Genomic DNA, 27,618 nt, shown 5'->3' on the forward strand with positions numbered 1-27,618 from the left:
CCGCGTGATACTTAACGTTCACGCCTCATGTGTCCACATCTGAAACTCCCATTTCTTCCGAAGAACCGAACAGAAACTGTCACTGAAAAAGAAAGAAAGAGGTTTGGCTGGGCACTCTGCCGGGAGATGCCTGTCGATATGGAATGAGTGAATGTCTGTTTGTATAATGGTGGTTAGATTATAATAACGGATGATGATGATGGTGTTTGCTTCTCGATGTCCATGAAACCAAACGGTCAGGCGACTGATCGCTCTCCCTCCTCCTGGTTTCATGTCTGACGTGCACTTAAAAGTTTCTTTTTCCTACAGAAGAGGAGCTTTTATTGTCCACACTGGTACAATGTACATTTTTTATACAAGAGTACTGTATATCATGTGTTGCTTTCACATAGATTGTCACTATAGAGGTTTAAGTTAAACTCAACTTTATGGACATACCCCTCACCCCCTTTTTTAACAACGTTTGATGAGGGTGCAGTAAGAGCCCTTCACGATCGCTCCATCTCTCTATCTAATCCGTCTCTGACACTGCTGTTGTTCTCTGGCTGAACTCTAGGGGGAGCAGCAAGGGCAAAGACATCAGCACGATCAAGTCCCTTCGTGTGCTCAGGGTGCTGCGTCCTCTCAAGACCATTAAACGACTGCCCAAGTTAAAGGTAAAGGGCTCGGCAGCTCTGTTTCTGTGATCTGAGGTCAGGGGGCTGCATACGTGACATTTAATCTTCCACGATACGATAAGATATACTTTATTGTATCATAGAATATTATAGAATAAGTCGTATGTACACATATCAGATGAGTGCAAGATGTTTCTTTCCAATGGAGGAGGTTAAAATGATCTAATAATAGGTCACATGTATCTTATTGAATGGGATTTTGTCCTAAAGGATAAGTTCACCCAAAAAAGTTTTGTAGTCAACAAAACATTTCTGGAGCTTCGCAGCAAACAACTCCAAGCATTCTCCTAAACAACTGAAGTAGCTCGGGACTTAAAAATCTTAAAATAAAACAACCAAGGGAAAACAATACATAAAATGGCTCCATACAGCTCATCCAGTGTAACCCAAGTCTCCAGAAGCCCAGAAAGCAACGCTGTTCTGCTGTGCAGGTTATTATTCAATGCAAGTCAGGCAAAAGAGGGCAAAGCACGACTCAACACCTTAAATGTGTTATATTTGTATTTTTAGCACCCTTAAGTCTGGATTTGCTCTACAAAGGTGCACAAATCAAGTGTATCATAGGCTGAATAATCATCTATCACCATCACGATCGAGATCATTCAGGGTTAAATCAATGTTATCAAACCACTACAGCACTGAACACCAAGCCAGTTGATCAGTCTTCTAATCTGTCTCCGTCTCCTCCTCGCAGGCTGTGTTTGACTGTGTGGTCAACTCTCTGAAGAACGTGCTGAACATCTTGATCGTCTACATGCTCTTCATGTTCATCTTCGCCGTGGTGGCCGTGCAGCTTTTCAAAGGGAGATTTTTCTACTGCACGGACGAATCCAAGGAGTTTGAGCGCGACTGCAGGTCGGTTCAGAAACACGAACGCAGATTTCACCCAGTAGCAAACTTAATATTGACTTAATATTTCAAGTATTTTCCAATTTGTACAAGTACTTCTAACTCATTAGGTAGAAAGATATTTATTCTACCATAATTTGTTACCATGATTCTGTATTGTTTGTACTTGTGGTACATAAAGTACTGTCTTTTGGCACAGTATGGTACTCTCATTGTGCCCAAACTGATGGCCATTTAATATCAGAGGTACTACCATGCAAATGCTGGTAAGAAAACACAGTGGTGAACTACAGTTAGCTGTGCAGATGCTGCCACCTGGAGGACTTTTCCAGGAATGTTAAGATAGATGATAGAAATGTAGGCTGTACGGTGATCCTGGTGCTTTTTCTGCACGTCCAATTCTGTTTGCTTTTCCTGATCGATGCTGATGTTGTTTTTTCACTGTAAAACCATGTGTGTTTGTGTGTTTGTTCCTTCAGGGGCGAGTACTTGGTGTATGATAGAGATGAGGTCAAAGCCCAGAAGCGGGAGTGGAAGAAGTACGATTTTCACTACGACAACGTGGCTTGGGCCCTGCTCACCCTCTTCACTGTCTCCACTGGAGAGGGGTGGCCGACGTGAGTGGCAGTCATACACAGTATAAAATTAAATAAATCAAATTTATATAAATATAAATAACAATTATCTAGAAATATCTAATCGAGGAAATCAACTGTAACTATAAATGTGGAATTGAAACAAACGGCTTTTGAATAATCGCATGTTTATAAATAGTTTTATAGCATAACATCACACAGATAATATGGCGAACACATCTTTTACGTAGATTTGATTGGATTTCTTATCGTTTAATACTCAAAAAATAAAGTATATATGCTCATCTAAAAACACACAGAATGCCAATGCAAACATTTGAGCTGTCGTCACCACAAACCTGATTTTCATTTTGTTTCTCTCTTCCTCTTCCAGGGTGTTAAAGCACTCGGTGGACTCCACCTATGAGAATCAGGGCCCTAGCCCAGGTTACAGGATGGAAATGTCCATCTTTTACGTGGTGTACTTCGTTGTCTTCCCCTTCTTCTTCGTAAACATCTTTGTGGCTCTCATCATTATCACCTTCCAGGAACAGGGGGATAAGATGATGGAAGACTATAGCTTAGAAAAGAATGAGGTGAGGAGAGATTATCTGATATGTTCAGATATCTTGCGTTAACTCTTCTTAAAGAGTTAAAAGAGTAAAAGTAATGTAACTATAACTCTTCTTTTCTTTCCTTCCCTCCTACAGAGAGCCTGTATAGATTTCGCCATCAACGCCAGGCCTCTGACTCGCCACATGCCGAAGAATAAACTTAGTTTCCAGTATCGCATGTGGCAATTTGTAGTTTCTCCGCCCTTCGAGTATAGCATCATGGCTCTGATTGCGCTCAACACCATCGTCCTCATGATGAAGGTACAAACATTTACACAATTCAATCTGCAAAGTGAAACTATTCAACTTGAAACTTGAAGAAAATTTCAGAATAAAGATATAAAAGTGGAAATAATGTGGCTGACAGACTGAGAAAAAAACAAATTTTCTGTGTCTCTAGTTTGACGGTGCATCAAAAACGTACGATGAAGTCCTGAAGAACCTCAACATTGTGTTTACCACCTTCTTCTTCATGGAATCAGTCCTCAAGTTCATCGCTTTCGGCCCTCTGGTAAGACCCAAAAACCGCAAAACCTAAAACCTACACACATATTCCTTATCTAGGTTGACCTGGTCTATATGCTTCAGTGTTTCATCCTATTATTCATTTATAAAGCGGGTTATTTTGGTAGACAGATCTAGAGCATGTTTCTTCCTGTCCCTGAAAAACCCGGAGCGCGCCATGTTGCACCGCAGTCACGCTATCGGCCTCCCTCCAGCCGGTCTCCACGGTAACAACACCACCGTTGGTCCAGGGGCGCGCCCCTTACTGCCGCCCTGGCTGCAGCTACAGGAGGATGTGATTGGCTGTTGTTGTAGCATCTCTCTGTCAAATCACCGGTCTCTTACTTTTTTCTCTTTTTCCCCAACAGAATTTCTTCAGAGACGCCTGGAACATTTTTGATTTTGTCTCCGTCCTCGGAAGCATCACTGACATTTTAGTGACCGAGCTAGGGGTAAGTGCTGTGGACTGCTTGGACCGGATGACACATTTTTGATTTGCAGCTGAACGCTAGTTGTTGATTTGTCACCTGGATTTAGAAGAAATATCAGCCTTGTTGTCAGTGTCTGACCTAGACAGGCCTCAGTTTTACTTTAGTTTCTTTTGTCCGTTCTTAATAATATTCAAGTTGAGTGAGTAAACCATTATCCATATCTGTCCAACCAGTTAAATGATCTGTATCTGTTTCCGTACCCTGAAGTTGATACGGGTTGAACAGAAGTTGTTATATTTATTATAATGCCTCTGAATTTGAACTTCAGATCAATGTTGCTGATCACAAAACTTCATCACAATTACGAATATTGGCACTTTTTACTCGGATGATACTCGTTTTTGTAAAAAGCTAATTATGTGTCCCGCATACTGGTCAAGTGACCCACTGTGTAGACTTTGTTTTATAGCTAACAATCCTCAAAATGCTGCACTACCTCCTCACATCCCTTGCTGAAACAAGTAGAACTTCCACACAAAATCACGATTTGTATTTTACATTTTTATTTATTTGTTAAAGCCGGGAGACGGTCATTCATTATTACTTTCAAAGCAACACATTGATTGGTGTACAGCAAATTCTAAACATCAAATAATTATACAGTCCACATTGTCTGCATTCAGATTATTACCTATGAGTCTGTTGTTTTGGGGTTAAATGACATTTTTTTGTACCAATGACAGATTGTGCCTTTAATGTGCTGTTGTACGTAAACACACTCATGTTTATCTCACTGTTAACTGTGATTCTGTTTGTTTGTCTATCAGCATGTTTGTGTTTTATTCTATATAAATATATATATATGATCTTAATATGATTATAGATGTAAGTCTCAATATTTGTGGAGTTCAGTTGAATTTCAGCCCCTCTCTGTTGTCCAGCTGCAGCCACAAGCACAGATTTGGTATTTTGTATCCAGGTTTCTGTTCAGTTCCTCACATTCGCGCTGACTATATTAGCAGTGAGTGTTGTAATCACTGCAGAACAACTGCGCTTTCACATGATTAAAGACACCCTCAATTCACATCTCAGCTGTCTGAGCAGAGAGTAATTGACTTCAGTGCTGCTGTCAACAGTGAGCTGATCATTTCAGACATCTGATTGATTCTCTGTCAGCTCGATGCAGCTAACCTGAAGGTTAAGCACATCTGATCTTTGCACGAGCGAACACATCGAGTAAAATCTAGTGTTAGTATTAGATAGTAAGCAGATACTGACATTGCTTTGGTTGCATAGTTATCTTAACAATAGACTGAATAGTCTAATAGTACTTAATTTCCCCAAAAATGCACCAAAATCCCCCTAATTAGACCATTAACATTAACTTTTACTCTTCTAATGACAGCTCGAGGAAAAAATAAGCAGATAATACAAGCTGATGGTCAATTTCATCTATTTCTGATTTAAGGGAATCCCATAGTGTATAACAACATTCACAGCACAGTATCCGTCATGGAGGTACATGAAAATGACTAATTGATTAGCAGGGCCACCGACGGGAGGATCACCAGGTCAGTTGTCCTTGGTTCATGAGAACAAAATGCCCCTCTAAGCTTTAAGATAATATGCTAGGTGAGCCTTTGGGGGATTATTTTGAGCTGAGCACGAGCAAAACTATCAGCAGCCTGGCTATAAGGTACTTTAATCTAGGTTTAATAAAGGAGTTTTATATGCATAAATTTAAATTCGTCAAGTAACTAGAAACTAAAGCTGTCAGTTAAATGTAGAGGGGAAAAATACAACATTTCCCTCTGAAATGTTTAAGTAAAAAAGTTGCAGGAAAACCAAGAACTCCTCAAATTACAGTACATATACTAAGTAACCTTCCACCACTGCATCAGGGACAAATTGCAAAAAAGTGCTCCAATACGTTGATGACTAATCTTAAAATACGTGAAAATTAGACAACATCCCATTTTGTAGGGGGACCTCCTGTGTGGAACAACTAACTGAATACGAGTCCTACATGGTTTTCTAACAGCTGGCATCAAAGAGGGGCTGAACACTATCTCGTATCGCTCTCTAACTGTTGTTGTTGACTTGAAGTTGTGTTTCACTGCCTTTCTAATGACACCCATAATGATTCCGTCTTCCTCTTCTATCTCTTTACATGCTTTCTTTAAAAACCTCTCTACTTTGTTGGCGCCCTACGCCCCTTCCCGCTCCCTCCTCCTCCTCTGATATAATCCATCCAATCAAAATGCACTATGAAATCCTTCATCGTGTTCTTCCATCCGTGCTGCGCCATGACATGTGGTGGTGGTGCTGTGATGATGATGATGATGATAATGGTGGTGATGGTGTGCGTTTCGCCCCATGCCCTTGCCCAATAAAACACCCGCCCCTCCTCCAAATAATGTCTCTCACCCACTCACAATGTACTACAACAAAAAAAAAAAAAAAAACTCCCTCCCCATTCATCTTTCTACATCTTCGCACATGTAGAATCTGGTTGGTTTGTAATTTATCTCTCAAAGCTTTCTGCTGCATCCTCATTGGTCATGCGTACCCCCCTGACCATTCTGACCCCCCAGTCACCCCCCATGACCAGTCTTAACCCCTGACCCCAGTGCATGCGCTTCCTGGATGATGACCTTTTCAACTCTTTGTACATGATAACATAGTGACAATATTACAAAACATTAGGAAATATTTTAGAAAGGATTGCACATGTAGGTAGGATATACAATATTTAATGTATACAGTGTAAGAGAAAGCTTCCTGGTCACAGTTCTTAATCCATCCCAGATATCTCCCAACATTTCACTAATTATCCAGCGAGGTGGATTTTTCAAATTTTTGCATATTTGGCTCCTGGCAAAAGTTTCATGCAACCAAATGACTTGGATCTGGTTCAGCTTGTAGCGGACTGTTTGATGCTGTTGCCATCTTTCAGCTGCATCTGTGTGGGTTAATCCCAATCATCTCAAAATCACTTTTATTAAAAGTGCAACAAGTTTAAGGGACATTTCACCCCAAAATCAAAAAAATACAAATTGTTTCCTCTTACCTGTTTTGGTGTGAATTGACCGTAGAGACGTCCGCCTTGCCTTCTCTCTAATATAATGTAACCAGATGGAAGTCTTGTCAACTTGTGATGCTCAAAGTGCCAAAGAAATACTTTTTTGAAAAACTCAACAGCAATGTCTCTTTCCAGAAATCATAACCCGGAAACTTCAAAATAAATCCACAGACCTTGTTGTGAGCAGTTTCGTGTAGGGACTATTTTCTATATGTATCACCGCGCATAAGGAAGTGTGCTTCTACTCATGGACGAGAAGCAAACTAAATACCTAGCTAAAGTTAAGGAGGAAGCCATTAATGTTTTGTCGCGTGCTATCACAAGCACAAGCATTTCATCCAAGACTCAATGTCCTGCGCGGTGATACGGTGTAGGTCAGTAGAAAGAAAATTGTTCCTACATCTAACTGCTGCTCAACAAGGTCTGTGGATTTGACCTCCATGATCTTTGGAAAGAGACATTGCTGTTGAGTTGAAATGTATTGAGCACCACAAGTTGAGCACCATCTTGTTTCATTATATTCGAGAGAAGCCAAACATCTCTACGGCTCATATCTCCCAAACTCTGCAACTCACACCAAAACAATCTGGATGGAAAAATATGTTTTTCTGATTAGGGGGTGTACTGTCCCTTTAGTAACACATAATATTCACACTCTTTGCAACAGTATGAGGGTATTCATACACATAAGCAGGTAGTACCAGTATTTCATGTTAAATTTATAAGACAATCTGAAGCAGATTGAATTCTCACACTCTTCGTGCAACTAAATGAGTGAATGTGTGAATCAGTCTATGTGCTCGGCCCCTCTGGCCCCTACTGGTCTGCATGTAGGCCGGTTTCTTTTCCTCGAAAAGTATGCTGCCATGCCAAACCATGCCTGCACGGAGGCTGCTCGCTAGTCCCTCCTCCTTCTTCCTCTTCTTCCTCCCTCCCTCTTCATGCTCCTCCTCCTCCTGCCTTGCCTGTCAACCACACAATGCAAGGGCCTCATCAGGGAGTCTGGCTGTCGTACATTACATTAGTCTCTCTGTGACACCGCGAAGGACCACCAACAAAAATCAGCAGTTAATTGGGCTGAATCCATCTTGGGAACAGAGTGCCTTATTGTTTAAAGGCATTTTCACACTTCAGTCTTCTAGTAGTGGGAGTCCGGACCATAGATAGATTTTGTAACGGGTATCCTCAACAACACTATTCTTCACATAAGTTGAGCCATTAGCAGGTTTTGCAAATATCAAGAATAGTATATGCTTTCCTTAATGATAGTTATACTTTAGTACAAAACAAAAAAAAGTGAGTGGATGTGTGGCATGTCAAAATCCAGCATCACCTCCAAACAAGGCCCATAATTACAATTCACACGTCCTAAACATTTAAGATATTTTAGGCCAGCTCAGGCCTGCCAGAGCTGACCAATCATAGCAGACTAGGCTTTTTAGGAGGCAGTTCTTAAAGAGACAGGCACTAAATTAGAGCACTCAGACAAAGGGTGAATAGAGGTGCTGCAACAATAGACAATATGAGGAAAATGCATTTTTTGAACGTTGAGCTTATGAGCGTATTATGATCTTTAATGTAACGTACCAGAACAGACTCTCCAGACTGGAAAAAGGTTTAACCCAAGTGTGAAAACGTACCGAGTTTATCCAACTCATACACAATATGGCGGCTGTTCCCTGGACATGACATGTAATTTGTGGCTGATTTTGAAAAGAAAACTTCCCCACACACACATTTTACAGCGTTAGGTGTCACAGACAACCCTACGCCATGCTCTTTGGGCCACGGAAAAGTGTGTGTGTGTGTGTGTGTGTGTGTGTGTGTGTGTGTGTGTGTGTGTGCGTGTGGTTGACAGGCACAGTGCCCTGTGCTCCATCTTGTGTGGCCTGCTTGCCCCCCAGAGATCAGTGCATTTGGTTCTCTTTTTAAAAAAAAAAGCGTTCTGCTGTACCAGATTGGATGATGACCTTTAGACTCTTTGACTTATGATTTTCCTTATTTCCTCTCTTTTTCCTCCTTCTTTCATCTTTTCTTTGTCTTTTGACGTTTTCTCTGTCTTTCTCTCATTTATACTTGTATCTACTAGAAGCCATTTTGTTTGCAGTAAGTTATGTTTCTCCCCCCCCCCTCCTCTCTCTCTCTCTCTCTCTCTTTGTACTCTCTTCCTCCCGCTGTTGTTTTTTGGCTTTTGTGTTTGGTAGAGGGAGGTTGTGCACGTGTCGTGTGTTTGGTGAAGCTGACTGTTTTCTCCCTCTGTGCTGTAGAATAACTTCATCAACTTGAGCTTCCTGAGGCTGTTCAGAGCAGCTCGTCTCATCAAGCTGCTGAGGCAGGGAGAGACCATCCGCATCCTGCTGTGGACCTTCGTCCAGTCCTTCAAGGTATTCAGCCTCAAACAGATAATATACATAACGTACATATGGTCACAATACATGTACCAGCTCTTACAAATATTCCCTCTCTCTTCATCTCCTCTGACAGGCTCTGCCGTATGTGTGCCTGCTCATTGCCATGCTCTTCTTCATCTATGCCATCATCGGCATGCAGGTGAGTGCTGCCCGTTTGAATTTCGAATTTGGTGTGTGTGATTTTCACATGATGCGTAGGATTAATCGTACAGCTGGGAGGGTCGGTCAATTTTCTCTGCAACAGAAGAAACATTCACAACCTTTAGCTCAGTACCACAATGTAAAAGTACTCCATTACGGATAAAAACCCTGTATTTACATATAAAGTAAAAGTATAGAAGCAATATCACCAAAATGTCTTAAAAGTATCAAACTAAAGGAACTTTCTATGCAGGAACGACGGCTCCTGTCCTGTTATACTGTATTGTGTAATGCTGATTGTTATCACTGCACTGATGCATTAACGTGTGTGTAACATTTTAAAGTTGTAGCTCGTTAAAGAGCTAGTTTTTATATTTTTTATACTGCAGAGTCTTAATTCATTAAAATGCATCATATGAAATCAGAATCAGAAAAGTAACTAAAGGTGTCAAATGCATGTGGTGCAGTAAAAGTACAATATTGGGCTCTGAAATATAAGAAGTATAAGTACAGAACCACGAATTTAAAGCACCCAAGTACCTCAAAATATTGTTGTTACTGCATCATTTCAACTCAACCAATACATTCACTTCCTTTTTCCACTGTTTGTGTGTGTAGTTGTTCGGGAATCTGGCGCTTGATGAGGAGAGAGAAGGCGCCATTAACGAGCACAATAACTTCAGAACCTTCATCATGGCCCTAATGCTGCTCTTCAGGTGAGTCTTTCAGCTTCTCTTTCACAATTATTATCTTTCCCACTCACTGCTAATGTTCACTAAAGATTGAACCATTGTTGCTAAATGCTCAGTCCTTCATGTTTGCGTGTCTCCCCTCATGCAGGAGTGCTACGGGCGAAGCATGGCATGAGATCATGTTAGCTTGTCTGGGTGGTAAGGAATGTGACAAGGACTCAGGGAACACAGGACTTGAATGTGGCAGCACCTTCGCCTACACCTACTTTGTGTCCTTCATCTTCCTCTGCTCTTTCCTGGTGAGAAAAACCTAACTCATACCGCATTTCCACCAAAAATTTGCGGGTCTACGCAGGTTTTTTTAAACACGGGACAACCCGCTAAAACACTTGAACTTCCCACACTGAGTGTGACGTCAGAGAAAAATGGCCGCCGTGTGAATATGTTCTATAGAGATCAATGGGGAAAATGCCACTTGGACTACAGGGATATGCTGCAGTTCTGCAGCTGGCCACATGGGAACCCCACCGAGGCAGACTCTTTCTTTCTATATCCAGCTAGATAAATGGTTTAAAGTCACATGTTCTCTGACAGCTGAATTTCAACAACATCTTACATTTGAACTCAATGATTTTTATCAAAAAACACACTTGCTATGAGTTTGTTTACCTCATTCTTGTTCCAGATGCTGAATCTGTTCGTGGCCGTCATCATGGACAACTTTGAGTACCTGACCAGAGACTCGTCTATCCTGGGGCCGCATCACCTGGACGAGTATGTAAGGATATGGGCCGAGTACGACCCTGCTGCTTGGTGAGTGGCGCGCACACACTGTCACACACACTGTAGAAGTCATTCAAATACTAAAGGCAGAAATACAGATCTGAAGTAGCAAATACACGGACGTACAGACTGTACTGTAGAAGGATGATACACACTGCTGATGTGTAACATTAAACTAAGTTAGCAGACGTTAGATGTGTCTTTGCTGAATGTAAAGTTACTCTTAACTCCTGACTTTCTCTCCCGTCCCAAAAACGGGGCAAAGACTGATGTCATGATCTCATCCAGGAAGTGTTATGATGAAACAGGATCTTCATCAGCTGATGATCTGCATCATAGATGATGTTCAAAGTGGGTCAGTTACAGCTGGCCTGAGCTGTCCAGCTCTCTCCCTGCCTTTCTCTCTGAACTTCTCTGCCTTCTTTCTCAAAAATGCACAATTTGTGCGATGAATGTAACACCTCTCCTCGTCCTCTTCTCCTCACTGTAATGAGTGTGTGTTGGAGCATGCATGAGAGGAAGGTGTCTTACACCTCTTTTTCTCAGTGTAAATAAATGCTCTCTCCTCTTCTTCTTCTTCTTTTTCTTATCTCCTCTTTTTCTTTCTCCGCTTTCTTTATTTCTCTCTCTCTCTGTATTCTGTGTATTCCCTCACCTAACCTCCCCTCCTTGTATTTTTCTTGCAGCGGGCGCATACATTATAAGGATATGTACAGTTTATTGCGAGTTATCTCCCCTCCCCTGGGCCTTGGCAAGAAATGCCCACATAGGGTGGCCTGCAAGGTTTGGACCAAACCCCTAAAGCACAAACTTAAACGCAACCTGCTCGCCTTTAAGAGACTGGAATGAATGTCGCTCTTTTATCACTTTTAAAACAAATCTTTTACTACTTCAACTTTTTTTTATTTTTTGGGTTTGCATTATTCAGTTGTTTTAGTCCCATTTCACCATTGAATCATTTTGGGGGGTTTCTGTTATATGTATATGCATTCTGACATGACAATGAGAATGTTTGGGACAATGCAGAAATGCACACACACACACACTCTTGTACGCACTCACACACACACACACACCGATAGCGGTGTGTGAAGCATGAGGTGGTGCACTGCACTCGCTATTGTCTTCTGACTGAACGCTGGGGAAAATGACACTGATGTGTTCACTTTTTTAAGTCAGTATGATGTAAACGTTAAGAGTCTAGACTCCAGTCAGCCATTGTCTTTTATTTCTGCTTGCTGTCTAATTTTTGCCTGGGCAGAAAATGGTTCGAGCAATGTGCATTGTTCTTGTTTGAGTTGGGGTTTTGGGTGAGGGAGGTAGGGTTAGTGCAGAGACACATGCAGAGATGGCTTGGTCTGAATATCGTCGCCATGTTAACCTTCGTAGCCCGTTAGCTCGGCCACTGTTTTCCAGCCACGTGTCATCAAGGCTCAGGAGTCTGCAGGCTTTGTGTGTTCAACCATCTAGTGGCGCCTTTGACCCCCAGTAAATACTGAATGTAGCTCATATGCATGGCGATCCCTTAATGTAATTCAGTTTTTACATGACACTGGTAATGGCAGCCAGAATAGATGAAGTACTGAGTAATATACCAACTAGCTTGCTAGAATAATCAATCAACAACTGCATTTAATCATGAAAGACCAGTTACATTACAAGTAACGAGTCATAATACAACTTTGATAGGTACTCAAGATTGTTTCATAAATCGCCTGGCGTTGAGCAACAAAATGCTAACTACAGGTCACTCATAGAGGGTCAAAACTACTGTTATAATAATATGAAGTAATATATAATTATTATAATAATATGAATAATATTCTTGATCAAGTAAGGAGCGGCTGAGAACTGCACAAGTTCAAGTTCTTCCCCTTATTGTAAGTAACATTACTTAGAAGGTTAAAGGTAAAACATTGTAACAAATGTTCACTTCTTAGGACAGCTTGCATAAAAAGATATTGTTGGGAGGCGCCACTGCAGTGATGGTGACATGTCGACTGCTGATAAACACAAATGAAACCAGCTGATATCAGCAGCAAACTGCAGACTCTCGTGCCTCCATGGCACATGTTTGTGAACCACTGCGCTCAGCATTAGTCTGTAATATTTTTGTAAGATCTAAGATTTTAAAGCCACTATGTGTAGAGATTTTACGTGATTATTGAATCACGAGTCTGGTGACTGATTTGTAGAAAAATGAAATGTTAAAATCCTGTGCGTAGTGGCTTTTAAATATTCAAGGTATCCAAACAATTGTTAGGCCTGTTACAAGCTCCTCATAAAGAATGCACACGGTGCCCATCACATACGTAGAGTCCAGAATTAGTGAAACCTGCAGCAATATCAAGCTTCTACAACAAGTGTAAAATCAAATCCTATAAAGAATTTGTCATCTTGTAACCCACAGAGATCTACTGTAGCTTTTATCTTCTGTTAAAAATACACTTCAGTGTATAATATAACTAAACAATTCCACTCTTTGGCCATTTAAATGCTAAATAATCCCAGATCGCATTGACATTACTCCCCCTGTGCAACAAGCACAGTGTGTTATGTAAACACATGAGTGTGTTATGAGATCCTCTGTATCCCACGTACTTGTGTTCTTGAGTGGAGGATGTAACAGGCCTTATGGTAAAAGTTTACACTCACTGTTAACTGAAATATCATCATAATAATAAGGCCAAACCTGCTCTGTTTGTGGCTCTGGTGTTTGGGTAAAGAAAGGAAAGGGGCAGGGTGTGTGTGTGATCTGGGGCAGTGACTCTGGACATAAGAAGGTCTTGTGTCCACCAGGTACCTCTCATTAACTTCCTGTGTCGACAGACGCTCGTGGGAAGAATCTTCGGTCGTCTGCGTTTTGCTTTACGACTGTCAAGATATTTTTAAAGTGCTGCAGTCTTTGGCTTTGACAATAAGAAATGGTTTAAGGGTCAGTTCACCAAAATCATTAAAAAAAAAAAGTTGTATATGCAGAGGTTTCAAGACATTGGGTCTGTCCCATTACCCGCACTTGCTGTATTTGCAAATAGTCAACCACTGTGCCCATCAAAACTGCAAGAGCATGTTTATTTATATAGTGGTTATTTTTATAAACTGCAAGAGGCCATCCCATGGCTTGTCATACTTACCCCTCTAGCATCAGTTTGCACATATGATAATATATTATGACTTTTGGACTGTTTAATGTTGACAGACGCAGTTTGGTTAGGTTTAGGCACCAAAACTACTTTTTAGGAAAAGATTCTGCTTTGTGTTAAAATAACGTTCAGTCATGTCACTTATGTAATTTACATTACGTAGATTAGGTAAGTCAATTTACTTACCATCATAACTTTAAAGACAAATTATTTTAGACACTTGGTCTCCTTGGGCTAATTTCTGCGTATGAGCTACGTGAACCAAAATACCAGGTGTTTTTTGAGTTTTTATTAAAGTAGTGCCCTTGTCCCATTGAATCTGTTCACAGTGAGGTCTGTGGAACTATCTGTAAAGCAAGATACCACGTACAAGATGAAACATACTTTTTGTGATGAGGGTGAACTGACCTAGCCTTTAGCACTGCTGGGGTATATCCCAACCCTCCCTATCATTATCAGGGAGGGCTCCCGGGAACATCTGGAGGCACGGCTGTGAGCGGAGGTTCCCGGTGGACACGCAGCCTCAGTAACGGACTGCATTGACTTGTCATTGTGACTCACTCCGATCTCTGCAGCGGTGCTTTTCTTTGCCTGCTAGAAGCCCCGCTGCCAGTTCTATTCGAGCGGCGAAAAAAATCCCAAACCCCCTTTTCACCTCGCATAGAACGGTATCTCAACAACAACTAACTAAACTAAACAACACCTCCTCTTCCTCCAAACCCTCCCCTCCTCCCCTCCTCCCCAACCTTTCTCCCTCCCTCCCCTCCTCTCCTCTCCCTTACTTTATGATATACCAGACTAGAAGCCACGTAACACGACCCCTCGTTCTCTCTCTTTATCTTTCTTTCTATCTTTCTCTCACCACAGCAACCACATATCCACAGCGATCAAAACAATAACCTCTGTGTATTTGTTTCCCTCCCTCTTCCTTTCCTTTGTTGGTTTCTTTCTTTTTTCTCCTCATGTCTCCTCCTCCAAACTCACCTCTGTGCGTCCTCCCCCCTCTGTCCTCCCCCTCCCTACCCCTCATTGTTTATCTTCTTTCGTTTTCACGTCGTCCGTCTACGTTTGTTCTGTCTGTCGTGTGTGTGTGTGTGTGTGTGTGTGATGGTGTGTGGATGTTTGAATGCATGTGTGCATGTGATGTGTGTGTGTGTGTGTGTTTGTGGCCAACCCAGCGGCCGGATCAGTTACACAGACATGTATCAGATGCTAAGACACATGTGTCCGCCGCTAGGCCTCGGGAAGAGGTGTCCCGCCCGGGTCGCCTATAAGGTAGACTCGCCCCCCACCTTACCCCTCCACCCTCCTCAGCCACCACCCCACCTCCTTCTGTCCCTCCCTTCTCCCATCATGCCTTTCTTCCCTACTTTCCTCCCTCTCATCTCCGTCCTCAAACCTCCCCATCGCTGGGGAGAAGACCCTCTCCTCTCTGTCCTCTGCTGGGACCTCCCAGTCCCTTTCCTCCTTCTCCTCCTCCTCCTCTCCCTTTCTCCTCCACGTCCCTCCTTCCCTCTCTCCCTCCTCCCAGCGATGTTCTCCTCATTGTCTGTTAGTGGTGGTTGTGGTGGTGGTGAGCGCTGTCCTCTCTTCTCTCTCTCCGACCGCGGGGATGGAGGGATGGGCTTTTGTCGTGCAGTGAAGTGAAGTGATAGTGGAGTGGTAGTCAATCCTCTTTCTTTTATATCCTCCCGTCAGGCCGCAGGAGTAAAGGAACGGAGGAGGCTTTGCTAGTCCTTCTGCAACCTGCACGGACGCATGCACATGCACAACCACAATCCAGTCAGAAAAACAAAGAATTTTGCAATTTCCATGGCCAAATTAAGGAAATTAAAATATGCAAACATCCATTAAAACTAACAAAGGAAGTTTTCTTGCATTCTACCATACTGAATCTTGAATCTTGTAGTACAAGTACATTGAATCAGTTCTACACAGCCTGTGTTAAAGAATTTTCTAACAAGCTAAAGATTTAAGGCAAATTATAAAACAGATTGTATAAATAAAACATATTATTGGGCCACATTTGTGTTACAGGTATGAGTATTTACACTACATAAAAAAAACATATGTAAACTATGACATGAACCCCAGAACAACCAATTTCTTATGGTAATTACTGATATTCTTTGTGAGCATATACTGTGTATAGAATTATGAATTCTAAAATGTGAAAAATATTTAGTTTACACAAGCCAACAAAAAAACCCTGAAAATCTCCAGTGCAAAGGCCAACATACAAACAACATTCAACGTGAGGTTATTTAAACCAGGCTTATATTCACACAGTGCAACTCTTTGCTTACGATGCGGGTACAGAAGGACCGGCAAGGGTGTCTGTCTTCAGTCCTCTGCGTCTCTTATTCCTGTGGATGGCACTATAGTGCACACATACACATGCCCACACTACCACACACTTACACACTGTGCACATACACATGGCCCTTCTAGTTTTTTGTCTTTTTTAAAATGTTTTTTTTTTGACACCCAAAGAAACTTCAGAGTCTTTGGCTTCTCTTTGTGCCTCAGACCATCAGGGTAAAGATTTGGGTCGAGTACTTCAGCATCCGCTGTCTCTTTGTCTCGTTGTCCTCAATTTCTCTTATCCTAAGTGGAATCATACTCTGTCTATCCTCTCTGTCATTCTCTTTCTTATTGACATCCAGATGCACCAAATAAGTATCTAAAAAAAATTGGAAAATTGGAGGTTTCTTAAAAACACTATTTCTTTTAAATATTGATACCAAAATGATACCCTTGTTTGATTAAAATTGTCACATTTCCCCCTTGGTTTATTTGTGTGGTTGGAAAAAGTTGGAAACAAATGCCAACCACCGGCAGGCTTTTCGCTCACTGGGCAGAAAGATGACTGGGAAGATTCACTTGGAATTGAACAAACATCCCGTTCCAAAGAGCATCTAGACTGCAAATAGAAAACAGTGTTCTGATGCATCTTAATAAAAGATGTGCTGCTTCATTCGCTCTTGTAGATGGACCTTGATGGGTGCTACCACCACAAACTTGCACAGAAATTGTTCCAAAGACAGCTCACCGGGTAAACTTAATTATATCTTTAATAATCAGTCAATGCCAGTCTGAAAACCAGTCTGCACATTGCACCCGACCATATTGCCTTTTCCTGCAGGTGGTGCTGGCTCCATGTTGGTTTTCCAGGCCCAAGCCCAATTGAAATAAAGCTCAGCCACCAGACACCCTTTGGCAAGCTTCCCTCCCAGGTCTGGCTCCAAAAGGATGCACTGGTTTCCTCATACTGGGTGAGGAGCTGCAGCATCCGCAGGGATGCGGCCGTTACACCGGACAGTTGTGGTGAAGAGGGAACTGAGCTGGAAGGCAAAGCTTAACAGTTTACCAGTTGATCTACGTTCCAACCTTCACCTATGGTCATGAGCTTTAGGTAGTGACCGAAAGAATGAGATAGCAGTCACAAGCAGCCGAAATGAGTTTCCTCCGTAGGGTAGCTCAGGCTAGCCTAAGAGATATTAGATCGGGTGCTCCCACGCATCAGAAGGTGCCAGCTGAAGTGGTTCGGGTATTTGATTAAGATACTTCCTGGGGGCCTCCCTTTGGAGGCTTTCCAGTCATGAGCAAATCGGCGGAGACCCTGGGACAGACCCAGAGCTTGCTAGAGAGATTACATATCTCATCTGGCCTGGGAACATCTCAAAATCCCCCAGGAGGAGCTGGAAAGTGTTGATGGGGAGAAGGACATGTAGAATACTCTACTTAAACTGCTGCAACCACACCCCGACCCCAGATAAGCTAAAGTAAACGGATAGATCATCAGTCAATGCACAAGCCAGTTGTTTAGGATGTTAAGGTGGATTTGGTTCTGACTGCAAACAAACCACTCTAGAGTAGGAGTAGAGGCAAGCCCTCTCTAGACGACTGGTTTAAAATGAGCTAGGTGCAAACACGCCCTTAGATCAAATAATACAAACTCTCCAGTGTGCTAAACTTTTATTGAATCTGGGCGTCAGTACCTAATTCACACCTGTCTCTCTTTCTAGATTCTCTCACTTTTGTCTCCTCTCTCCTCCTTTTTCTTCTGTTCTGCTGTCCTCTTCACTGTCTTGTCATATCCTTTACTAATTTTTGTTGCTCTCTCTTTTTTCCTACCTGTCAGTCTCTCTTTCTCTCTTGCTGTCATTCTCCTGTCCTTGTACCTCTTCGTCCTTTCATCTGTCAGCGATCAGCATCCATCTTCAGTCCTCCATATCATCCCTCTGCCCAATTAAGACAACTCTGTCTCTGCCTCGACTCTACTGTTCTTTCTTTTTTTTCTTCAGAATGTCAACTTGTATTGGCAGTGGCCCCCATCACATACTTCAGCCATCAAAGCCTTCCAGTATTCATTGATGCAATTTCACAGAAAATGTCCATTAAAGGACCTTGTGAGATCAGAAAGTCTTCATGGTTTTTTTGTCAGAACAGAGAGGGGAAGGTTAGACGTGTTGAACCATTTGACACTGATCACTCTTAATCCTAAAGTTCTCGATCTACTCTTTAGTGGACACTAGGCCTCGCCCTTACTTAAAAAAGTAGTTTTGACAAATGTGTATCGCTATGACACCTTGCTCTTTGAGCTGACCTCTCCTCAGGAAACTAATGTCAGTGTTGTTTTTAGTCCTCGTCCTTATCTCTTGTCTTGTTCTGTAATTTTCAGCCTCTTTCTTATCTTTCCTTCTATCTGCACACACACACTTCGTTCCTCTCTCTGTTGAAACCAATTGACCCACGTTCTCTTGAATCCTCTTTTACTCTTTCAGTGTTTTCACAATCCTCCTCTCCCTTCTCATTCTCGCCCTTCCCTTTTTATCTGTAACTACATCTCATGACCAAGCTTAGAGCCGCCTAGTTTAACTCAACTAACTGCTGCCCCTAACATGTGTCCCCTTTGATAGACCCCCCTCACCTGACCCTTCAGTACTACCACTATGAAGTCTGGTTGGTCCAAAAACAAAAACAGAAACGTCAATCATCTCTTTTTGATCTTCTCTATGATTTTTTTTTCTTCTTTCAGGGAATGCCACAACTCTAATTCTCTCTAACTCTGACAACCCCTTAAGACACTGCACCCGTTTGGCATTGAGAGAGATCTTGACTTGATATGAAATACTACCATCGCTGTCCAATTTGACAATGATTCAGGGAACCATTCATGTAAAAATGTACAGAGCGAAAAAAAAGTTATGAAATGAATCTGTCAATCAATAGGATCAATCCAGTTGGATTGAGGATACTCTCTTTGCGCGGATGCACGGCTGCTTGTATTGTGAAAGTGGGTTTTGAGGGAAGTCGGGGGAGAGTGGGCTAGAAGATTTTGGGGTTAGATAATGGGAGTGAAGTTAAGGCATGTTGCATGCTCTGTTTGTCCGGGTATGTGGGAGTTTTCTTGGGGGGGGGTGTTGTGTTGCATGCATTGCTCACAATCTCTGTCGCATGGCTATGGGCGACATCGAGCCTGCCTGCTGTCTGCCGAGCGCTGTGGATGTTGGCCGATGCCCTCCGCCTGCCGCACACTTGGCTTTGGGCATGCCCGACACTCACACACACTCAGGAACACGAGCACGTACACAACCCCACCGCCATCGTACTGCCGTGCTTGCTATCGTTAGTGCCCAACGCTCATGTTCGTAGGTAAATCCAATGGATGCCAACTGGTTAGGATAGGAACGGCAAGCGGCCCCAGCTGGCCAAGCTTGTTTCGTTCTATCCGCAGGATTCTCCATTGGTTTTACCTGGTATAGACATGTAAAGACAGGGAACCTCCTTACAGGTAGGGGGAGCTCTATAGCAGATGCCTCAAATAAAACAACAGCAGTCTCCTGAAAAATTGTGAAATTACTCCAGTGATACTGTTATTGTTCTCCAGTCAACCTATTTTGTCTTCAAAGGACTGCAATTAAGCGCCTTTAATTGCAGTCTGTGCAAATAATTGTGTGTAAGTGGGCGGGGAGGGATGTTGGGGCTGGAGGGGGGTGGGGGGTCAGTGTATGTGTACTGTATAGTATATATCTATATGTGTGTAACAACAGAGATGTGTAAATGCGCCAATGCATTCACACATTTAGGGAACATGGGCACAGGTTGGGTCGGAGGCCATTTTGGCTCCGATTGTTCTTCCTTGTGGTTCTCGGCTCTCACAGTTGCTTAGCAGCAGATGGCCCTCATTGGATAGCTGTGCTGTCTCGTAGAGTATCATTGGAAAATCAGGAGACGCGGGGACTCGCCAATTCAAGTTTCTTTCCTCAAGCAAATGCTCTTGCACTTGCGAGTGAATGCACTAATAAAATGTGCAGCAGACTTAACACATGAATGCTCAACAATCACTTAATATAGCACACACTTGGCAGAGGAATCATTGCCTCGGCTCAAATTTACCAACTTGACTTATTAGGCTACATTGATCAAATCATTACCCAAACACATTATAGTCACCCTTGCCTTAACTCTAATCTGTCTCACAGAACATTAAATAAAAACCTGGACGAATCCAGTCCAACTCTAATTGGCTGTTGTCTATGGAGCTCTCTCAACCCTGCCCCCAACCCCTCACCCTCTCCCCTTCCTGGAGGTTCAGGCACACCACACTTTAGGAAGGACAAGTATCTTTCTCACGCTCTCATCCTGACTGGCTCTCCACAGAGGCTGCTGCGCATGGATCTGCCGGTTGCTGATGACAACACGGTGCATTTTAACTCCACCCTCATGGCTCTGATCAGGACAGCACTGGATATAAAGATTGCCAAGGGTACGACCCTAAAGTACTACAATCCATTTACTGTTTATTTCAGTTACCCTCCTGTCTGACATTCTTGGGTATTCCTTGGTAATTCACAAGTATGACTTTTCACCTCTCTGTTTCTGTCTGTTTCTCTTCAACAACTCTAGATTATTATAGCAAATTTAACAAAACTGTTGATTCTGACTCTAACAAAATACTTTCTTGTTTTGGATGAATGTGTAAACGTGTGAATGGCTACATATATTTTTTTTGGCCTTCCTTTCGCTCTGTACCTCCTCTGCCTTGTGTTTATGCATGTTGGGTGTTTGCTGGTGTATGGATGTATGCGTGTGTGTACAAATGTTTGATGCGTGTGTGGACACTCTGGGTTGCTGGTGCTACCCAGGCGGTGCAGACAAGCACCAGATGGATGCAGAGCTGAGAAAAGAGATGATGGCTATTTGGCCGAACTTGTCGCAGAAGACGCTGGACCTGCTGGTTACACCGCACAAGGGTAAGTTGCAGAAAAGCCTAGCATAGTGGTGTGTGTGTGTCCGATCACCAACTCACCAAGAGGACAGCTTCCACCAGCCAGTGTCATTCACTGCTTCGCATCTCCTGATCAGGCTACTACAGCAGAAACTCACATACTAAACATATATACAAACACAAACATACATGCATACATACATAAACCAGTATACATTCCATACATCCAAAAGCAAAATATTTACTACTTCTTAAATTCCAATGAAATTGGGATCAAGATTCAAGACATCAAGATTCATGGTCCGCAGGCGAGTTACAATGGATTTTGGTGACTCCTTGGCCTGTCATATAGCATTGCTATGATAGAAACCTGCTACCTCAGTAACTCTTTGCTCACTTCCCCAAGCAGTAGTAGTCACTTGAATAGCGTCAAAGAGATTGCACAAGGCAAGGGCAGCACTCTTGAAACAATACAATCAATAACTTGGCAATAACAATTATTTAATGTCTATAAGGCAATGATCTCTTTCTCTGCTCAGAGGGTAAGGAGGTCCCAGACCTTGTGTCGTCTCCCCAATTTCAGTTGCTGTTGAGTTAGCTGCTAACTGATGCTAGCTGCTTTTTAAAAATCTTGCTTGTTAGACATCTATTCTATCTATGCCTTTGCTGCTGACTCAGAGGCGGATGAACAAAGACCAACCCAATTATATAATTATCATAACGATAAAGCAGAATAAAGGAGCAACCATCCCACCCTGAACAGGGTGAGTAAAAGGGGCTAAAGACATGACATGGCTTTCCACTCATGAACAAAGCAATTTGTGTTTAAGCCAAAATTACTGTTTAGGCACAGGTTGTACTACTAACAGGCTACAAAATGTGTTAAGTGCTTTCCTTACCAACAATATGGAAGGTTGCAGGCCTACCTGAACCCCGGTGAGCTCAGCCTACTTCCTGCAGATGCTTCCCTCATGCCCCGCATCACGTGGTTGGCGGCCAGGCTCTTGCTTTGCCTACTGTGCACTGAGCTTGCCATCGGTTTCAGTTTAGGTTAACAAATAAACGCAGACAAACAATGAACAAAAATATTTCATGAGGGTTAGCTGCCGTTCAATACCAATCACCACCTGTATACCCTGCAAGACCAATTTCAATCAAATTAGGTTTGTACTGGATTCTTGATAAACAGATTGTAAGGTAGTGGTTTTTACGTTTAGATGGATGGTGAATCTTGTACCTAATTGGCTAAAGTAGCTCCTGCATCATTTGTATTCACAGAAAAACATCCCACACAGGAATGCACCATACCATACATGTACTGGAGGCACACTCCTACACATACAAACACACCAGAATGGAAACGTTAGCACACATACCTGCACTGCTGATCTCTACCCATTCAGTCAGTCCTGGTATCAGGGGGTGCCTGCTATAGAAGATCCTCTATAGAAGTCTTTTCACTACAGGAAGAACTGAGCAGTTATTAGACTAGTAAAACAGATCTTAAGGACATAACAACAAGTATATAAGTATATGAAAAGTTCGTGATGAATGAATGTTTTGAAGGTTATAGAAATGATTTTAGTGCTCACATGAATATAAACTAGTAAAATGATGCATGTTATGCATACCCGTAAGTTACTTGGCTAAACGCATGGCACTTAAGAATGTACAAGATATGCATATGTCATGTCTTATTGCTCAGTGATATAAGAAGAAAATAAGATATGTTGTGGTCATATCTTATCAATATCTGGATGACTTGTAGCCATGTCACTATGAAAAGGGCGCCACTCATTCAGTAAGAAAGTTAGCTACACAGTGAAGTTATTCGACAACCAAAACAAAGCTCAGTATTTTTCTGATTTTAAATGTTAATGTTTCCATCCAAACTCTGGGGATACATGTCCGGAGTTTTTAGAAAAAAATTGAGCTCCTGTTTTCCATTTGACTGTGGTGTCAAAAGGTTTCTTAATGAGGTGGCTACCTAGTCTGCAGCCTTAGTATTATGTCTAAAGATTAAATATACTCAAGTTTTGATATGTTGAGATTGCAGCTAAGAGAATGTTATAATGTATAGGTACAGCATCTGCCTGTGAAAAGACTACTGGCCTTGTTGTGTTAGTAACTAGTGTTGTAATATTGTATTTGTCTGTTGTACACCAGCGAGTGAGCTGTCTGTTTCTGTTTAGGCTACACATAACATGTTTACACAGTGGTAACCTATGATCCCTCAAGACAACAAAAGAGCATATTAGTCTCTGTTTTAAAAGTGTTTTGTCCCTTTATATTGCACAGTTCATGGTCTCACTTGCAGTGCTCAGAAACACATCGTCAGCAAACAAACAGACCCTATCCTTACATATAGGTGTAGATTATATAATTAGCTTATCAAACTGGTAGAAAAATGTTTTGCCTTTAGCTATATACATCTATATTCATTTCAAATTTATAGAGCTGAGGTTCATACATAGAAGGTAAAATAAAAACAGTATCAACAATGGGGTAATAGGGTGAATGTTGTCTCTGTCGCTGCCACATACACAATTACTTCAGGTTACAAGTTTTCAAGACATAACATTGTTACGACGTAATGAGTTAGTACCTACATCACATATGACAAACCTAAATAAAACATTTTAAGTCAAATAGTACAGGATCATGTCAAGTATGCGAGATGGAGGCTTACTTTAGGGAGCTTAATTTTCAGTAAATTTGTATAAATCTCGAAGTGACTGTGAATGACAAAGAAGTAATCTCCTCCATTCCCAACTCGTCAAATACTGATGCTTTGGGCTGGCTGCTGCCCCGACCTACAATTGGGGAAACCTAAAAGTTTCAGTATTTGACAAGTTGGGAATGAGACTTTGACAAGTTGGGAATGAGAATAGGAGCTTTAAAGTCTTGATTTTGAAGCTCAGGTCTGTCCCTCCATGGATTTGACATGAAACAGAAATGTCTCAGTTGCTGGTGTACTCTGCATGTTATTGTGAATTTATTGTTGTTGTTGTTGTTGTTATTGGTGGTGTTTCAGTGTGTGTGTCTTGTCCCCCACTCCCATTCCCCCCACGGCTCAGGGTCCCATCCCACTCGGGTCTAATCTTGCAGGGTAACTTGTCATTTTCTCAGCAGCCACAGACTTGACGGTGGGCAAAATCTACGCCGCCATGATGATCATGGAATACTACCGGCAGAGCAAGTTGAAAAAGCAGCAGGCCCTGCGAGAGGAAGAGGTAGAGAAACCAGAGAAACTCCCTGAACTCGAACAAGTTTTTATTTCCCTTTTCTCTTCTTCCTTGTGGTCCTACTTCCACTGGCCCCTGTAGCGAATTTTGCATGTCTTCTGCCAAATATGGATTTAAAAGTATAAGAACCACGTCTTATATATTTAAATCCTGTATAAACTCTCAAAAAACGTCCTACCTCTCTCCGCCTGTGCTATGCCCGTTATTAGCATGCCACCTGAAAATCTGTGATCTTTTTCAAGCACCTTGTGGCTCCTTTCACCAGCCTTATGCCTTTTACCGTGCTTGCTAACGGAGGTTTCTAGCTGCTACTTTCTCTAGCTATTTAGCAACCTTTCCCACAACAACTGCTTTAAGTGTTCTTTGTCTTCTCACCATGGGCTGTTTGAGGAGGATTAGGCATTGACAAAGGTTTACCAATTCACAACTATGGTTTTTGTTGTTGGTAATGTTCTGAAGCGTGATGATAATTATGATGATGATACCACATGGCCTTACCTTTTGTTCCCTGTCAGTACTCTTCCCTTCATGTCGATGAATGCCTTTGAGATGCACTCGCGCCCGCTGTCTCTGTATCTTTCAGTCCACACTGTGGACGTCTGGAAACATCTCTCCACTCATGAAATACCTCCAGTTTGCTTTGGCAAGTCATCAGCACTTTATCCTAAATTTCAAGGTGATACAACCAAGTCCAAATTTGCTCATTGAATGGAGCCATAAACATATTTCTTGAGATGGGATTTCCACTTTGAAGAACGAAGGAGTGCATTGGTGAATGGAGAGTATGTTAGCCTTTCTTCTTAAAACAGTATGTGTTGGTATGTTCTTGAATGCAGCCATCCCATTGGACTGAATGGACAGGTCCACACAGGCTCCCTCAACATCAGCAGTACACAAGGACTTCAAGCAGTCTGTGTGTCTGTCATCGTCTTTGCCATGTCCACAGTATCTCACGTCATTCCTCCCCTCTTTCAGTGTGGTCTTGTGTTTTTGTAATGCCTTACCATTTTAAAGGAAGAATCCACCCTAAAACATAACAGAGAATGACAAATCAATAAACAACAAAACCTTTATAACAGAGGTTTTGTAAATCTTCTTTCAGTGGAGTCTTATAGCAGAACATTTCTTGGTTATCTAAAATATCCAGGGTAACTTTCTGGACTTCAGGAATCATACAGGGAAAATCCTTGATACGATAGACAAAAATCCAAATTTCTCCCTCAGAAGTACCCTCAATCAATCAAAATGCAACACAAGTAATGTCAACATGTGTTGTGTTTTGACTGTAGGATGTGGTTGGGACCATGGACGAACCCCAGTGTTCACAAATTAGAAAGCTATTTTGTATTTATATGTCCACATCGGAGATCCATAAATTCGTGCCCAAACCTAAGAAAGACCCTGAAATGTACTACTCAGAACCAATCCAAACCTGTCTGAAGCTGAGAGCCCAACTCATGAACAGGAGACGCCAATCCCAGCCAGGCGACACAGACCAGATCGGCACCACTTTTACAGCTGATTGCCATTAACAAGTTAATTTGCAGGTTTTCAGAACTAAACTTTGTGTCTTACCTAAAGTTGCTTTAGTAGCCTTTCTCCCATGTGCATGGCCATAGTGCACATATAATCCCTTCTCCTTTTCCAAGAAAGTTGGTCAAATTCATCCAGGTTTTCTCTTCTTCTTTTCTTGCTAACTGCAACATCAAGGTTAAACCAGTCATCCAGTTTAAAAGTCATGACTTGTTTAGAGTCAGCTTTACAGTTTTATTGGATCTAGCATTGTAAAGATAACTTTGACTCTTTGCCCTCTTGAACTATAGTAATATACAACATTTCTCATTTGTTGTCATGGCTGCTAACAATAGCATTGCTAATTTGGTGTCATCTGTGCTCTCTGAGACCTATATATGTTAATAAAACATATCAATTCTAAAGTAAAGTAGAGTTGTAGTAGGCTCATGAGGAAAGGAACATTTTTAAAAGATAGCTCCTGGTCTCATGTAACAGTGTAAGTGAACCAGGAGGTGGATTTTTCTTTAACTCTTCATTCGCTGTGCTCGTCTCTCTCCTCCTCCGTTCCTCCTACTTGTGCCTCTTGACGCCACAACTGTCCTCTTCAGTGTTTGTTGAGCTGTTGTTGTGTCTCAGATATTTTTGTTGTTTGGTATTCTTTCTGCTGTCCGTCACTCTCCTGTTTCTTCACTCTGTTGTCTGTAGTCTTGCGTCATCTCTGTCCCTTCTGATGCACTCCCTTTATCCTTCCAGGAAGAGATGAGACCTTGGCTTATCAAGCTCTCGCTGTTTGGTCAATCCACGTCGATTGTCACCAAGTTGCTCTAACCAAGACCCATTCTCTCCACTCTGTGTGTTCATGAAGCTGTCTGTTTGCCTGTCTGTCTGCTGTGGTGGTTGGTGGGATGTTGAGTGGAGGTTCCTGTGACCAGTGGCGCCGTATGTAATCAGTCAATCCTGGAACAATTCATTGATACATATGCCGCTGCTGAAACATACTCCATTAAAGCCAGTGTCTGTGTTAGATGTTTGGTCTGTTCGCCATCTACCATGAACTTTCTCAGGATGCATCATTGGAGCTAGCCAGTATCAAACAAGACTGTCCAGAGACGAACTTGAGCCGTTCACCTCTGTGGCACAGGAGATGACGACTGGACAGGAAAAGGCTGTGCTTCAGTGTCTGATCATTTTTTAAAACATGTTCAAAGAAGAAAATGGAAGGTTTCAGCTGACATATTGTTACCTTTGGCAAATACATTGGAAGACTACAACTCTTGAGCAATGATAGGTGTGAATTTCTGATTGCTAGCTAAATATTTAAACAACTTGAAGGCACCAGCAGTGTTCAACAGTCATGGTGAATGTCTGAGTACTCATAACAACTGCCAAATTGTTTTTGAGCTGAGATAATGTCAGCTTTTTAGCTAGCTAACCAAAGTTAGCCTCAACTTGCACACCATGAACAAATCTGATTAGCGCACTGACTAACTTATTCAGTGGAAGTGAGTGTCTTTTATACATGGATGGATTTGGGATAAAAAGGTGAAATGTGACTTTGAGGCACGCAACAGGAAGTTGGTGGACAAGGCAACATGACATAGACATTTCTGTCTATGGCCTACTTAGAAAAATGTACACCTCATCAAAACAATCCTGTAAAGATATCTGCACCTCCATGACAAGAGATACAGTTGTTATTACAGATTAAGTAAGCAACTGCAA

General features: G+C 42.1%; 1 protein-coding gene across 1 annotated transcript in view; it reads left to right on the forward strand.

Annotated features, from left to right (window-relative positions):
* Positions 1–27,618, forward strand: part of cacna1ab (calcium channel, voltage-dependent, P/Q type, alpha 1A subunit, b) — a 121,073-nt gene that overhangs the window by 78,434 nt on the left and 15,021 nt on the right. The window contains exons 26-41 of the mRNA XM_073489847.1: positions 557–656; positions 1,372–1,532; positions 2,006–2,143; positions 2,496–2,697; positions 2,812–2,976; positions 3,116–3,226; positions 3,588–3,671; positions 9,000–9,116; positions 9,217–9,282; positions 9,903–10,000; positions 10,125–10,275; positions 10,662–10,789; positions 11,446–11,542; positions 20,569–20,674; positions 21,054–21,161; positions 24,266–24,369. Of these exons, the coding sequence (XP_073345948.1) occupies positions 557–656; positions 1,372–1,532; positions 2,006–2,143; positions 2,496–2,697; positions 2,812–2,976; positions 3,116–3,226; positions 3,588–3,671; positions 9,000–9,116; positions 9,217–9,282; positions 9,903–10,000; positions 10,125–10,275; positions 10,662–10,789; positions 11,446–11,542; positions 20,569–20,674; positions 21,054–21,161; positions 24,266–24,369 (1,936 nt within the window). The remainder of the gene's footprint in view (positions 1–556; positions 657–1,371; positions 1,533–2,005; positions 2,144–2,495; positions 2,698–2,811; positions 2,977–3,115; positions 3,227–3,587; positions 3,672–8,999; positions 9,117–9,216; positions 9,283–9,902; positions 10,001–10,124; positions 10,276–10,661; positions 10,790–11,445; positions 11,543–20,568; positions 20,675–21,053; positions 21,162–24,265; positions 24,370–27,618) is intronic.

This window comes from Pagrus major, chromosome 1, assembly GCF_040436345.1.
Source record: "Pagrus major chromosome 1, Pma_NU_1.0".
NCBI lineage: Eukaryota > Metazoa > Chordata > Actinopteri > Spariformes > Sparidae > Pagrus > Pagrus major.